Source organism: Thunnus maccoyii, chromosome 5 (assembly GCF_910596095.1).
Source record: "Thunnus maccoyii chromosome 5, fThuMac1.1, whole genome shotgun sequence".
Classification (NCBI taxonomy): domain Eukaryota; kingdom Metazoa; phylum Chordata; class Actinopteri; order Scombriformes; family Scombridae; genus Thunnus; species Thunnus maccoyii.
In genome coordinates this window covers 7,618,624-7,633,788 of record NC_056537.1, presented here as the reverse complement: position 1 = coordinate 7,633,788, position 15,165 = coordinate 7,618,624, and the positions used below count along the sequence as shown (strand labels likewise).

General features: G+C 38.7%; 1 protein-coding gene across 3 annotated transcripts; it reads right to left on the bottom strand.

Moving 5' to 3' along the window:
* Positions 1–282: 282 nt before the first annotated feature.
* Positions 283–14,455, bottom strand: LOC121898004 (rhombotin-1-like). Of its 3 annotated transcripts, none has more exons than XM_042412846.1 (6): positions 14,270–14,455; positions 12,881–12,974; positions 12,043–12,256; positions 7,300–7,425; positions 6,832–6,940; positions 283–991 (listed from the first exon to the last, which is right to left on the bottom strand). In XM_042412846.1, exons 2-5 carry the CDS (start codon positions 12,900–12,902, stop codon positions 6,835–6,837), a joined length of 468 nt encoding a protein of 155 aa, XP_042268780.1. In that variant the 5' UTR covers positions 12,903–12,974; positions 14,270–14,455; the 3' UTR covers positions 283–991; positions 6,832–6,834. The 3 variants fall into 3 exon arrangements, with proteins under 3 accessions (XP_042268780.1, XP_042268779.1, XP_042268781.1); XM_042412845.1 differs by having other exon boundaries at positions 12,881–12,957; XM_042412847.1 differs by lacking the exon at positions 14,270–14,455 and adding an exon at positions 13,175–13,297 and having other exon boundaries at positions 12,881–12,957.
* Positions 14,456–15,165: the final 710 nt, after the last annotated feature.

The window sequence follows — 15,165 nt, the reverse complement described above, 5'->3', positions numbered from 1 at the left end:
GATGACTTTATTTCATGGTTCTTACTTTTTTACTCCCCATACACAGAATCTAACACTATATTGAGTCAAATCAATGACAGATCAGACATGGATTGCTGGTTTTGTCGTGTGTATATTGACCAAAAATGGGGAATAAATGTGAAATGTCTCTATTTTACATTCAGAATATGCCTGATCATGTACAGTAGCTTGACAGTAACTAAGCCTTCTTTTCTTTTATGAAATGAAATGTTGAGATTTACATAATCTGAGCACAGAGACATAAATAATTATCACACTGACTGAAATTAATATTCAGTTTATTCATTCAAGAAAAAAAAACAGCTTGGTATCAGAGTAAAAACACAACTACAGCGGGTTTGAAGTCCAACACCGTTCTGTTCTGTCTTCAGAGTCGAGAGACGAAGAGATCAAGTTGATCCTCCTCAGTTGTTGAACTGAGCCACATAATATTTGAAAAGATGTTTCAGTTTGTTTTGGGGCTTCCTGCATGCCAGATGGGTGGAGTTCACCACAAAAGAGAGCTCGACGACTGCCAGAACAATTTGACAATCACAGGGAAGGTTATAAAGACAACTTAGTATTTTTCTCTTTGATGGATGACTTGGTTGATGATTTGCGTGGCTTGATTGGCTTCACTCCATCCATCTAATATTTCAAGTTTGGTGAACAGACTCTACGGGTTATTTGCAAACACTTGTTGCTCTATGTTTCGTCACAGTCCACATTAAGTGCTCCGTCTTTTAGACAATATCCTCCTGGTAGTTTCAGTCCATCCTGGTTCACCTCTTGTCCATCTGATCAGAAATGTCAGTTAACCGCGCAGCTCCACGTTAAAGAGTTCAAACATAAGCTGCTGGAAATGTGTCCCATCCGTGTTGTTTTTTCCACACATGCTGGTTCAGTCTGAAACAGGAAGCTGATGAGGACTGCGCTGCTGTGAGTTACTTCTTTCATAGTCCAACTGGCTCACAGTCGTCTTGTTCCTCATCTGCAGAGAGAGAGAAAGAAAATATGCAGCAGCTCCAGGTCACTCGGTGTGCTTTGTGAGGTTTTGGGGGTTCAATAAAAACATATGATCAGCCCTATATAGCCACTAATTGTGGTATAATAACAGAAAAGTGATATGTCATGTAATAAATTGTGGTTTTGCATTATGATTAAATGGTTGTTATTGGCTACCGGTTAAGTCTCACTGTAAATTTTTATTTTGTTTTCTCATCTTTTGGAAAAATGCAATAAATCCAAATTTTAATCAATATTTCAAAGCCAAATTAAATACGATACTGAAAATATGATGGATAAGTCTTGTGATATTCTGTATTTTTAAAACAAACTATGAATTAATCCTTAAAACAAATATACAAATTCTGATATATTGCATTTTATTCTTCTGTGTCATATTTTTTTACCCACAAACTATCAAAAACAAATTAGTGAGACACACCGTTGCACTGGGTGACATCTTCCTTCATTACCATGAACACATACACTGTAGTTTATTTTGACTCAATCCCAAATTCACCATCCTGCTGCTGTAAATATTCACTAGAGCACCAATGTGTATTAATCCACCACTAAAAATAGCCCCCAATAAATGCACTATTTACTCCCGTTTGAGTAAAGTTTGCTAAAAACCACTTTCTCCAGCTGATTTAGGAAATTCACAAATATATCAGGAAACTACATATATTTGTGACTTGTTTTTTTGTTTGTTTGTTTGTTGTTCAGGGCTGACAGGGAAGGGAAGTCAAGTAATCAAGTATTTAGAGACAAACATTGTTAGTTTTTGTGTTTTTAAAAAGAAAAATAGAGAATAATGCTAGATGCCAGCTTCACTAATAATCCAAGACTGACTTTATGTGAAAGTAAACCACATTCTCCAAACTTTGATAATCTCTTTGAGGAATTAAACTCTTTATGTGAACCAAGAAGCCTTAAATCCCTCGAGTTATACACACTGTGTGCCTTGGCACAGATTTTTTATAAGGCATAGATAATAATGTGCTCACATTTTTTCTGATGCCTTGTAAACCCCAAACAAAATGTCTGACACAGTAAGTCAGAAAAACATCTCTTCTACTTAATGTATCAGTGAACTGATATTTTTTCACCTTTATTATTAGTTAAGAATTGGTCTCTTAAGGGACCCGTAGTCAGCACCACTTCCTTCTCAGACCAAATCTTCCTTCTTACTTATCAACAAATGATAAAATGAGCATACTACTGCTATTATTTCATCCTGTTCTTGTCTTTTACAGCAGTGCAATGTAAAAAAGTACATTTACTCAAGTACTGCATTTAAGTGCAATTTTAAGGTACTTGTACTTTTCTTGAGTATTTTCATTTTATGCTACTTTATATTTCTATTCCACCACATTTCAGAGGGAAACTGCACTACATTTTTTTAACAGCTTTAGTTACTTTTCAGATTAAAATTTTACATAAAATAACAACTTATAAATTATACTGAATTGTTAAAGATTAAACTGGTGGTTCCCAAACTTTGTGGCTTGTGGCCCTTTATAAATAAATCAGTGCAGTGTGTATTTGTGTCTCTTTGTCATGTTTCAGATGTGTCTGTGTTGTTTTCAGTTACACCAAAGAGACATTTTCCCCTCACATGGTTTCAAATAAATAACTGTTTGAGGCCCAAAGAGTGAAGACTCTTCAATATTTCACAAAGTGCAAAGATTAAAGAAAAGTTCTGAAAAATTATTCCAAGTTTATGTAGCAGAACTGTTTTTTCTTCTTTCCTACCCAACCTATCTCATGACCCTCACAAAGCAGTGATCTCCACCTCAAGCAGCTACAACACTAAAATGCTGTTTATTCATTTACTCATCAGTATTAATAATGTACTTTGTTAAATTTATTTAGTATGTCACTCACAGCCAAATTTTCCTGTAGTATTTTCAGTAAATTTAGCTGATAATACTTATATACTTTGAATTAAGTATGAATTGAAATGTACTTGTAATTAAGTATTTTTACATTGTGGTATTGATACTTTTATTTAAGTAAAGTATTTAAGTCTGAGTACTTCTTCCAACACTGGTCTTTTAAGTAAATTGACCTGTGGACAATATTAAGAGTTCAAGATTAATTAACTGGCATTGACAGAAAGTTCCCAAAACGCTATCTTCTGTAGGAGTTTTATGTGATCAAAAAGTAAAATGCCTCTTGTCTAATGTGGCATTAAATTTCACTTCATTAAATTTATCTGACGTGTTATCCAGGTTTGGAATGGACAGCATGTCAGATAAGCAAATATATGATTCAGGCAGGGCGAACACCAAGAAAAATATATATATAGTTTAAAAAGCTGTGGTCCAGTGGTCATATTTATGTAAAGTCTTTGTCAAATGTTGAAATAAATCTCCAAAAAATCCAACATCAACAAATCTATTTAGGTCTTGGGAAACAGTTATAAAGAATTACAGCATTTGGAAGCCAAACATCCTTCACTGTAGCCATTTTATCAAAATTACAGAGAGACTTGAAGCCACATGTCTAGTAGCCTCCCATTTTAACACACTCCAAACTAAATATGCAGCACATGTTTTAAAGATACCTCGTTTCTCGCCTCAGTTAACAATAAAATGGACTAAAACCGCCTGCGTTGGTCCTCTAATTTATCATATTTTTGATTTTGAAAAAGGAAAATGATCCCCTAAAGTTCAAAGTTGTTTCAACGTGAACTCTGGACGACCTAAAACCAACCAAAGAAAAAAGTCTTCCAGAGTCCATCAAGTGTCCAGTGCGGTGTTGTGTATTTTATGAACTGTAGTTTTACTGTTAGTATCATAATGGTAGGTTGGGCTGCTGGTGGCTTTAGGGAATGTTTTTGAACCGGGGCAGACTCTGAAACCTTCATAATTGTGGATTCTGTGGTATTTGTTGCACTTGCTTTCAACCTTCACTCAACCGACCCATCTGCCCCCACAGCCAGCCACTGCTCACACGCCCATCAAGAGGCTCAATAAAGGAAACACTCTGGTCCTGCAGGATTTAGACTACAGACCTGTGTAAACCTGCAGGCAGTCTCACGCGTTGGTGGTGTCAAATGACAGTGAGAGGTAACAGAGGACATTGCAGTTACAGAATAAGGTGTTTGTCTTCACCACCACTGATGCTTGTTTGAAAACTGCAATGACAGTAAAATCATGTGGCCACTGCATACACCACACTCCTGTAAACCAAAGGCACAAGAGAGGGGAAAAGATGTAATGTAGATAAATCAAAATTTCTCTGGAGAGAAGCCTCACTCGCAGCTTTTCAAAACACAATTTTGATTTTGCCCTTGAAGCTTAAATCCACAACTCTCCTCATTTTCAAACTACAACAGCAATGATGGAGGAAGACTGGAATTCAGTGAAAATGTAATCTATCAACTAGGTAACAAGAACAAATATGTTTTTGACTGAAGTGATGAAGTTAAATGTGGTGACACTGTAAAAAGAGTATGTGCTTTTGTACTGTTGTGCCTGCTTGTGATTGTAAATGATGATGAAACAATTGTATAAAATAATAAACTTAATTCTGTAGAGGTTAGTTCTGTAAAAATTCTGTAAAGCAACATAAATTAGTATTGTAAACCTAAATAACTTAAATAATTCAAAAATGTACTGTGTATAGTAACTAGTGTATAGTGTGTGTATAGTAAGGTTACACTTGTAATACCTACACAACTAATGACATCAGCCGCACCTGTACTTTGTTTATTGCTAATTAGTAAGTATGCTAACATGCTAAACTAAGATAGTGAGCATGGTAAACATTATACCCTAAACATCAGCATGTTAGCATTGTCATGTTAGCATTTAGCTGAAAGCACCACTGTGCCTGAGTACAGCCAGCATCGTTGCTGGATTTGGCGACTTTTAAAGGTGCAGTGTGTAGAATTTTCTGGCATCTAGCGGAACAGACTTGGCAGAAATGGAATATAATATTCATAAGTATATTTTAATTAGTGTATAATCACCTGAAAATAAGAATCATGTTTTCATTACCTTACAATGAGCCCTTTATATCTACGTAGGGAGCAGGTCCTCTTCTACAGAGCCCGCCTTGTTGCACCGCCATGTTTCTACAGTAGCCCAGAACAGACAAACCTATCACCGGCTCTAGAGAGGGCCTTTCACATGACTTTTGCAGTCATCATAGGTTCTCTTACACACTTAAAAGGGGAGGGTGAGTCAGTTGGTTGCAATCTGCAACCTCACTGCTACATGCCACTAAATCCTACACACTGCACCTTTAAGACCCCTTAAGCGTTTTTTTTTTTAAGTGCCTAGCAACAAATCTTGTAACTTTTTGAGCAGTTGCCAATATTCCTCAGTGAATGTGCTCTCATGTGGTTGTGTCTCTCTGGACTGACTGTATTCAGCGAGTGGAGGAAAGCAGCAGCACGTTCAGTCGACCAGCCAGACAGACACATGAATGAGCTGTGACTAAACTTACCAATGATCCCAATTGTTTATGACACATGTTCAATGTCTCAAACAGTGGGGAAGAGACATTCCCTTCCTTTATATTGTAATATAGGATGATTGTGTATTCTAAATTATTTGGTATGACTTTTTTAGAGTGAAATAGTGACAATTGACCATATTGATCAACCTGCTGTTGTGGATGACAGGATTTAGCATTTAGCTTAATTTGAGGCCCTTCAGAATTACTTCTCATTAGAGGGTTGCAAAATTGCACAGGAAATCATGCAGGTTTTTTGTTTTAATTTACAGAAACTCTAAAAATGTTATCATTCAGCAGCATTTCTCGTTCAATCCACCTTGATCTATAAGCTGCAACTTGTGACTTATTACAATGACTCTCAAAGCTGCACTAATCAATTTTGGGCTATTAGGGGGCAGAAGAACTTCTTAAGCTGACACACCTCTGGCATATTATCACCTCATTAAGTTGTAGCAGATAACATGGTGGTAAACCTATTTACACATCCTGCAGACAAGGAGACACAGAACAACATTATCATTCATTTGGAGTCGTGTTTCTGTCCACTTTATACAAGTCCAATAATCAATCTTCTTTCAGCTCCGTTTTGTTCTCCACCGACTCCTGAAAGAAATCTGGACCTCTTGCTGCTGTTTGATTTTCTTCACCGGCTAGTTGCTAACTTGGTCTGCCGTCAGAGCTTGTTTGCCTGCTGCTGGTGCTGAGCTAAAAGAGGCTAAAAGGTACTGTAGAGCTGCAGAATTGTTTGATAATTCTTTGAGAGTTTTTCATTGTAAGCAACCAGTTTCTTTTTACATGTCAGTATAAAAAAAAGATTTCTAGAGCATTAAAAGTCTTACTAATACCTACTCTAGTATAGGTTTAAGCCATGTTTAATGAACAGCACCTTTACATTAGTTTAAACTGTAGGCATCTGGTTTGAAGATTTGGCAAATACACACACGAGTTCAAAAAATAAATCAGCCGTTTTATAAAGGGTGGTGGACACACTGACACATTTGGCTCTCAACTTTCTTAAAATGACAGATATTCAAAGACTTTAAGTTATTATTTAATTATCAGACAGCAATCCATTTTCTTATACTGTCCTCAGAATTGAAGACATGTTTATGCATCTGTGCTCAATGTCTTTAAATGCAGACATTTTCAAAGATAATATGCTGAAACATATCTTAGCGTGGATTTTCTTGCTAATGTCAGGGGGCCCTGGTTTGAAGTCTCATGTCTACATATGGTCTTATTTGGGATGAGCTTCTGAGTTCACTTGTATACCTTCCAGATATCTGAGCGCATGGTTTAGTTCCAACTGTCAGAACGGCTGTCGAGGACTGTAATTCATCGTCATCAGAATATTACCTCTTATTGAGGCTGCCTCTCAGTGCTGCCGTTAAGATGGCCTCCTTCATAGTCCAGCTGGCACAGGATCATGTTGTTCTTGAGGAAAAACTTGTCTCCCACGCAAAATCTGCGGAGAGAAATAAAAATATGGAACTGGGTCTTGGGTCTCGCATGAGCTGAAGTGAATCATGAGGTCCCAAAGGAGCATTTCAGGCATATTTTCAGCATACACACTGCTATGGTAATCAGAAAATTAATCTTGTATGATTGCTGCCTGATTAACTATCCAACTGATATACAAAGTCTTTAACCCCTTGAGGTTTTTTTTTCAGGCTGTGCGGTAAAAATTTCATCACATTCTGATTACAATGCATTGGTAATACCCTCATAATGACCATCGAGTTCACCTTCCAGAGTGCACTTGTACACCTCCCAGATAAGTCAACTGAATTTGATCTCCCCGGCTAATTGCTCCCCTAATCTTACCTCTGGCGGCAGAGCTGACAGGCAAAGCAGTCTAAATGGTAGACGTTGTCTCTGGCTCTCATCACCATCTCAAAGGCAGGGATCAGCTTACTGCAGGCTGCACAGTTCCCCGTCACCCCAAAGAGCCTGCAGAGAGAAGGAGGGCGACAAGCAGACCTGTAGTCTGGACGCACTTAGATACATTTCAGCCAAGAGCTAAAAGAGGGAAAAAGCCTGAAATAAAGGGAGGACAAGCCTAAAAACTAGTCCAACGGGCCCCTGCCTGAGTGTCACAGATGTTGCTCATGCAAATAATTACTTTAATCACTGTTTTAGAGTGGTGAACATTTTCTATAGTGGTTTCTGCTCCTAATAATGCAGCGCTTACATCATATTATAGAGGTGCCGCCAAGTGGGACAAAACATTCAAATCAGCTTTCTAGTTGTAATTATGAGCAGAAGACAGAGGAAAGAAGTTTCTCAGTTTACTACCATAGATGACAGAGAAAAAGCAGCAAATACTGACATCTCAGAAGATGAAACTAGACATTTTTGGTTGAAAAATGACACAGTTAATCAATCATAAAAAGAGTTGCTTGTGAACTTTATGTCAATCGTCCAACTGGTCATTAATCAACATTTCTGCAAAGCCACAGTTGTCTGCAGTGAAATGTAAATAAAATCCAATATTGTTGCAAACATACTCAATAAGCTAATTATAGACATATAGTCTGGATAATTTATTGGTAACAACTTATAAATGCAGTTCTCAAAGTTTCTTCTCAAACTGACTAAATTGACTATACAGCATTAGTTACTTGAGAACAGACTTTAAGAAACTTTAAAGACATCAAATGGGATGATAAGTTCCTGGATATCTTTGAATCAGAAATTGAGTGGCACAAAACCAACTACTTCTTAATTTATTGTTATGCATTTGTTACGATATTTGTGCCCTCAAGTGAAGCGGTGCATCATACCGACTAGTATGTAGTTTGACAAATATCTTGAAACTAATCATTCTGTACTGTAAGTCTGTACTCAAGTAACTTTTTAAAATCTACTATATAGTCCTAGATTCAGAGTAAACTACTTATCAGCTATTTATTTATTACCAGTTAGCTCCTGATTTGCTCCTTCTTCTTCATTCCTTGATAACTACCACAAAAAGTTAATTTAAGAAAAATAAATGAATCCAAATTTAAGAGTTAAAAAAGGTATGTGAGCAAGGTCACAATGAAAGTATAAAAAAAAAAAAGTTAATTTAGCCTTCTTCTCCACTGGTGTATATGGTGTGATTAAAGGCTTAGCAGTGCAGGTAACCATCCTTGAATAATGTGTTAATGTCATTGTAACAATGTTCTTTGTTTTCTGCCAGCATGGTATGAAGGCAGAGTTACTTCTTTTTCTTTTTTTTAATTTATTTTAAGAAACTACTGTTGCTGTGTAAGAACACTTCATTTATTGTGAAATATTTGTGCCACATGAGAGCCGTACTGCAGGAGCCACTGAGTGTTCAGAACATCAAATATAAAAGCTTTGATGAGCTTAATATAACTTGTATCACCACTGCATTATATCAGCAGCAAAACGGAGAGATTCCCTGATATGAAAATGTCACAATTCATATGAAAATGTCACTTTCTTTAAAAACCAAATGGGTGTGTTTTTCCTCATTACACTGACTTTACAAGCAAGTACTTGAGAGTCAATTTATTACACTCTGAAACTAACAATTCATCTGGCAACATTTGAACTGTGTCCTCAAACTACCTGAGAACAAACCCTGTGTTGTTTTAAATGCTATGTGACTCAGTGCTGACCAGCTGCAGATTGCCTCACCTCTCATTCACCTCTAGAACAACGAACAAAACGGCTCCCTAAGTGCCTGACACACATGAAGATAAGTGGCTGCTGCTGATTTCCATATTCCATTAGAGGCCAAATAGAAAAGGAGGTTTGGGAGGAACCGTTATGAAAAACGACATCAGCAGAGGGAGGGAGAAAAGCATCAAGCGAGTATCCCAGAGCTTCAGTCGACAAATGAAAAACGTCATCAAACGAGTGACCAACGCGGGAACAAAAGCGAGTCCTAATTAACAGAATGTTCTGATCTAACGAGCCTGAGTCCTGAGCAGGCACCTGGTGGGTTTTTTTTCCTTCTTAACGAGAGTACGAAGCTCAATGCTAATTCTCTACTAATGGTCCAATTAAAAGAAATCACATGGTTTTAATCCTGCTCTTCAAAGGCTTTTGGTCTGCACCCTCGCAATGATGAGGAAAACAGGAGGCAATCTAGCCAATTTAACTGTCAAAAGGGGTTTTGGTCTCTTAAGTGCAGCACAGCTAATGAGAGACTTAGCTCCAACCAAATCCAGCTGGATTGTACATGAGACTAACACATGAGTTCAGCAATGTGGCTGAGATATCAGGAGTTCTCCTGCTGACCTGACACCAGACGTCGTTATTTCAGGCAGGAAAATCAAGGGTATATAACTCTCAGAGGAGCTGTTTGAACCAGGTTTAAGTCTGTTTAGAAGTGGTGTCATCAAGATTCATGGTCAAAAGATTGTAAAGGTGGAAACCTGTTTAAAATCCAAGTATATTTACAACATAGGCTACTTACTCATATACTCAATGTGCATCACAGTCATAACCATTCAAGAGGATTTTAAAACGAGTAGTTCAAGCAATCTTAAACATTTATCTTTATCTGGAGAGTTCAGAACGAGTATTTGAAGTGTTTTATAGTCTGTTAAGTGTTTCAACCTAAACTCCCTATACTATTACATAGAAAGTACAAGCTTGGAGACACTTCAGTATGGTTTTTCCTTGATTTGGAGCAATGCAGTTAAAGCTATAGTTTAACATTTTGGGAAATATGCTTACTTGTTTCATTGCCAAGAGTTAGATGAGAAGATCGATACCTTTTAATACGTTGCTGGAGCCAACAGCCAGTTAGCTTAGCTCAACATATAAGACTGGAAACAAGGGGAAACAGCTAGCACCTTTGGTTCTGCTCTAAGGTAACAAAATCTGCCTACCAGCAGCTCTAAAGCTCACTAATTATAACATTATATCTCGTTACAACTAAGGTGTAAAAACGACAATTTGCTGCTTTTACGAGGGGTTATGTGCCGGGCAATTTCACGGCTGGGAGTAGAGACTTTAAGTTACTGGTCTTGCATAACATAACACATAACTCCTCGTAAAACAGCAAATTGCCATTAGACCGGGCCAGGATTTTCAGTTTTTATGCTAAGCTACGCTAACCGGCAGCTGGCTACAGCTACATATTTAGCATACAGATTTGAGAGTGGTATTTATCTTCTAAACAAACTCCCGGCACACTGCTGCCAGTCACGAGATAGTCCAGCACATAACCCCTCATAAAACAGCTTAAAATGGTTGTTTTCACACCTTTGTTGTAACAAGTTATAATAATTATTGAGCTTTAGAGGTGCTGGTAGGCTGATTTTGTTACCTTTGGACAGAGTCATGCTAGCTGTTTCCCCCTGTAGGCCTATCCAGTTTTATATGCTAAGCTAAGCTAACCAAATATCAAACTCTTGGCAAGAAAGCAAAAAAAAGTGTATTTTAATGAACAATTCCTCTCCTGGTATAACTGTGTCTCAGAGAAGTCCTCTCATCTTGGTTTTGCATATTTCTGCATTACCAAATGTTCACATCTGTTTCTCTGTTGCTCTATCCTCTCATTCCTCCCGCTTTTAACTGTTTATTGTCTGATAAGTAAGTAAAATTGGCACAAAAGTGATCATTAAAAAGTTAAAGATGTGATCCACTGTACTGGCTTCACACTGTATTCCCTCAACAAAGACTTGAAACATACTAAAGGGTCAGCTGTCTGACTATTCTGTTATATTAAAACCTGTTAATTCCAAACTGTGTAGATTTAGTGTTGGCTGTTGCTTTCTTGAGTTGCCTACAGCTCTCCTTACTCTCTCTACCTCCAAACTAGTTCACAAGAATGTAATATTTTTAATGTGAAGTGGAAGGCAGAAGAAGTATGTATCAACAGAGGACATTAAGCATCCAACATGATGACTCAAAACAGATTCAAGTAACAGCCAAACAAGGATAAAACATGCTTGGACTCATATTTTATTTTTCTTGAGGTAATTGGGTTTATTGCGCTGTAAATTTGTTCTCTTCTTTGAGAGCTACTGGGAGTGAAAGTCAAATTCCTTGAATGTGTCAACACAGTTGGCCAATAAGGCTCTGGGTTCTGGGTTTTGTAAGGAACGTGTCACAACTTCTGGGTCGTCAAGTTTGGGGTAAAAAGAGTTGATCTGTAAAGTACAATTTGGCTGTTTGTGTTGATTTTCTGAGTTTGTTTTTTGTGCATTGTCACGGTACATGCAGGAATGTGTTTGTACATTTTTCAGGCAAAACTAATGAGCCTTGATAGGAAAGAAAGATGCATCTCATGCCCACGTCTGTCCTCAGGGAAGTCACAACCCCACAGACTTTGCCTACTCAAATTCCTGGATAGTTTCAAGCAAATAAACGTCTCTGTTCCCATAGGAATCCTGTTTCTCTGATAACCATTATCATTATTTTACTTGGATGCTCGCTCTTTTAATCTTTTGTTTCTTCAACATACAAAAAATTCTGCACTTGACCTCTAATTACAACAACAGCTCTCTGTTTGTATCAAGGATGCCAAACCCTTTATAAATAAATGTAATGTGAATGTTTATCTTTCCCCTCTGACAGTCCCTATCCACCTGTGGCAGCCGTTACCTCAAGTAGTCCCTGCGGCAGAGGATGAGGTTGGCCCGGGTGTAGAGGGTGGAGCCCACCCGGCCCAGGCGGCAGTCACAGCAGGCACACTTCAGACAATCCTCATGCCAGTACCTGTCCAACGCCTGCAGCATAAAGCGGTCCCGGATCTTCCCGTTGCAGCCGGCACAGCCTCTCGGCTTCTCTCTGGACTGGAGGGACACGAGAGACACACCTGGCAGAAAACAGTCCAACAGGTAGAAATCAACGACAAGGACGGACAGAGAGACAGCTGGGGTTTAATTTGTGGGAAGAAAAGAACGCCTTTGTGATTGACAAATGAAGTCACAAAAATATTGAAATAACATAGAAGCAATAAAAATGAAATCCAAGCAACTCAAGAGACACAAAATGCTACAAAGAAACATTTAATCACTATAAATTCATTGCTGAATGTCACAGACACTACAATAAATGTCAGCAAATTACAGTGATCTTTTTTTTTAATAACCAATTATGTCACTTTAAATGCAGCAAATACTACAAATATTTAAATACCTAAAGCAACTGTAAAGTCATTATTAGGTGCACAGATAGACTTCAAGTTCAGTGGTTTTCTGTTATGGAGGACTGGAAAATAGTCAACCTCATCCTTAATCTTCATGAAAGTATTTCACTGGAGTTAACTGGTCATTGTTTTAATTGTCAAACTGTCTGCAATGTTTAATTTTGTTGCTTACAATCCTTCCTAAAAATGTTTTTCTTCTTCCTTCTTTTATAATAAGTAAAAATAAGGAAATATGCATTCATATCAGTGCAAACAGCAGACAGAAAATGTATCTCAGCTTTCTGTACTCACTCTCCTCCTTGTCCAGCACCATCCTTCTGGTAAACGACAACAATCCAACTACAGGAGAAATGCCAGCCGATCTTCTCCTGCGTGCAAGATAACACTGTGTACAGCAATACAAATGTACAAAGAGACGGTTTGACACTAAATTACAGTAACAACGCGGAGTCTCTCAAAAACTTCAGCTCCGCTCCTCATTGTCCACGAAGAGAAACAGCCAGAGAGTCCCCCTTTTTCAGTGTCTGAAGCGTAAAAATAGCCCGCGGATGGAGGGAAAACAACGTGTCCGGCCCCGGGTATCACCTTGCCGGCAGGAGAGGTGTCCTCAAAACCAAGAGTGCCTGAGCCTTATCTTAGCTGATGTCAGTGCATAAGCATTTCTGTGTGTGTAGAGGCTGCGGCTGCTCCTCTCAAATGAGCTCTCCTCCTCTGACTGAGCCTATCTCTCTCTCTCTCTCACTCTCTCTCTCCCTCTCTCTCTCTCTCTCTCTCTATGCAAAAAAAAAAAAAAAAAATCCCACAGTCAAATGGGTTTTTTTCAATGCTGCGTGCTAATTATATAAAGTCATTATGCTCAGATCTGATAGTAACCGCCCCCTCCCTCGCTGAATCAATTATTCAATAGACAGTCACACACCAGGACAGCCCGGGCCTGAGGTGTTTTAGAATGAGCTTATTCAACTCCAAGGACACCAATTATCTCCAGGGCGCCCTGTAGTCAAAGCTGTGGCTTTTCAGCACAGCAGATGCAGCTCCTTGTGCGCGTGCGTGTGTGCCTGTGCGCGCGCGTCAGTGTGTGTGTGTGTGTGTGTGTGTGTGTGTGTGTGTGTGTGTATTTGTGTGTTTGTGCATGTGTGTCAGTATGTTCATCCTTGATATTTTTACACACTTTTTTTTCACTTGACATCCTTGCTGGACTATCTTATGTAAACACATTATAAAATTCCCTGAACTAGAAGGAATATTATAGGGTAATTATAGGAATATTATTAGAATATAAGGTAAAAACACTAAAAAAGCAGTTATTGGTCTCTCATCATAATCCAGGTGGTAGTTAAAAGAGTATAAAGTAGCTATAAAGTCATTACAAACTCAGTAGTAGAACGATTGTATAGGTTACTGCATAAGAGACACCATAAAAATACCATAAAGCAGTAAAAGGTCACTATAAACTCACTACAGCTATATTACAGGTCTTTGTAGGAATGTTTTAGGATAATTATATTATATGGCTCTTCTATAACACTAGTGGATCTACAATGCTAAGTTGGTAAATATAAAGGGACATTTTTCACCATTTTCTGACATTTTAAAGGATAAGGGTGGCGATTTTCTATATTTTTCTGTTAACAGATCTCATGTGCAAAGCCAAAACCAACAATAAATTGATCTACTTACAAGTACTGTGTGTGTATCCAAAGCCTAATATATCTTATTTCTCTGTGCCGTAGGCCTCCGTTCTTGTCTAAAAATGATTAAAAACACATCAATGAGGCACACCGTTGGACTGGATGACATGTTCCTTCGCCACTGTTATAATCCTGTGTCTCCCTAATCTGCTGCCACTCTCCCTCTCTCTCCCTATGTGTGTGTTTGTGTGTGTGTGCGTGTGTGTATGTGTGTGATTGTGTAAGTGGAGACAGGTGTGCCTGAGTCAGAGAGCCACACCAGCTGCACCTCATCACTGTTATCAAGCTCTCTACAAATATCCAGTTCTGCCACTACCACCGTGCTAGATTGTAGCCTCTGCTTCAGTCAGTGTTACTATGCGTCAAGCCACTTCACCTGCATTTATCCAGTCTTCTTCTTCTTGCCTGTTTTCCTGTGCCTAACCCTATTTCCTCTCTCTTCTCTCTGTCTCCAGCTCCTCATCTTGCTTCCAGGCCAGGCCTCAGCCCCAGGTTCCCGACTTCCAGCCCAAGCCTCAGCCCCAGGTTCCCAACTTCCAGCCCAAGCCTCAGCCCCAGGTTCCCAGCTTCCAGCCCAAGCTACCCCAGGTCTGCATTCCCCTTCCCCAGCCTTTACAATACATATCATATCCCTGTCTTCTCACTGCTGAGTGTCTGCACTTGGGTTCACCTGCTCCATCCCATGCAACAGCCACAGAGTTTGGGCATGTGAGTTTGTTTAAAAACTCCTCCAAAGACTTAACAGTGATAAGATTGTTCCACTCAGGAGAGTAGTTCTATGTAAAGCAGACGCCACACCCAGAGCATGTGCAGGAACACGGTCCTGTCTAGCTTGGTTTGCTACATATCACATCCTCTTGACTTTGTACTGAACTTTGAGAAATT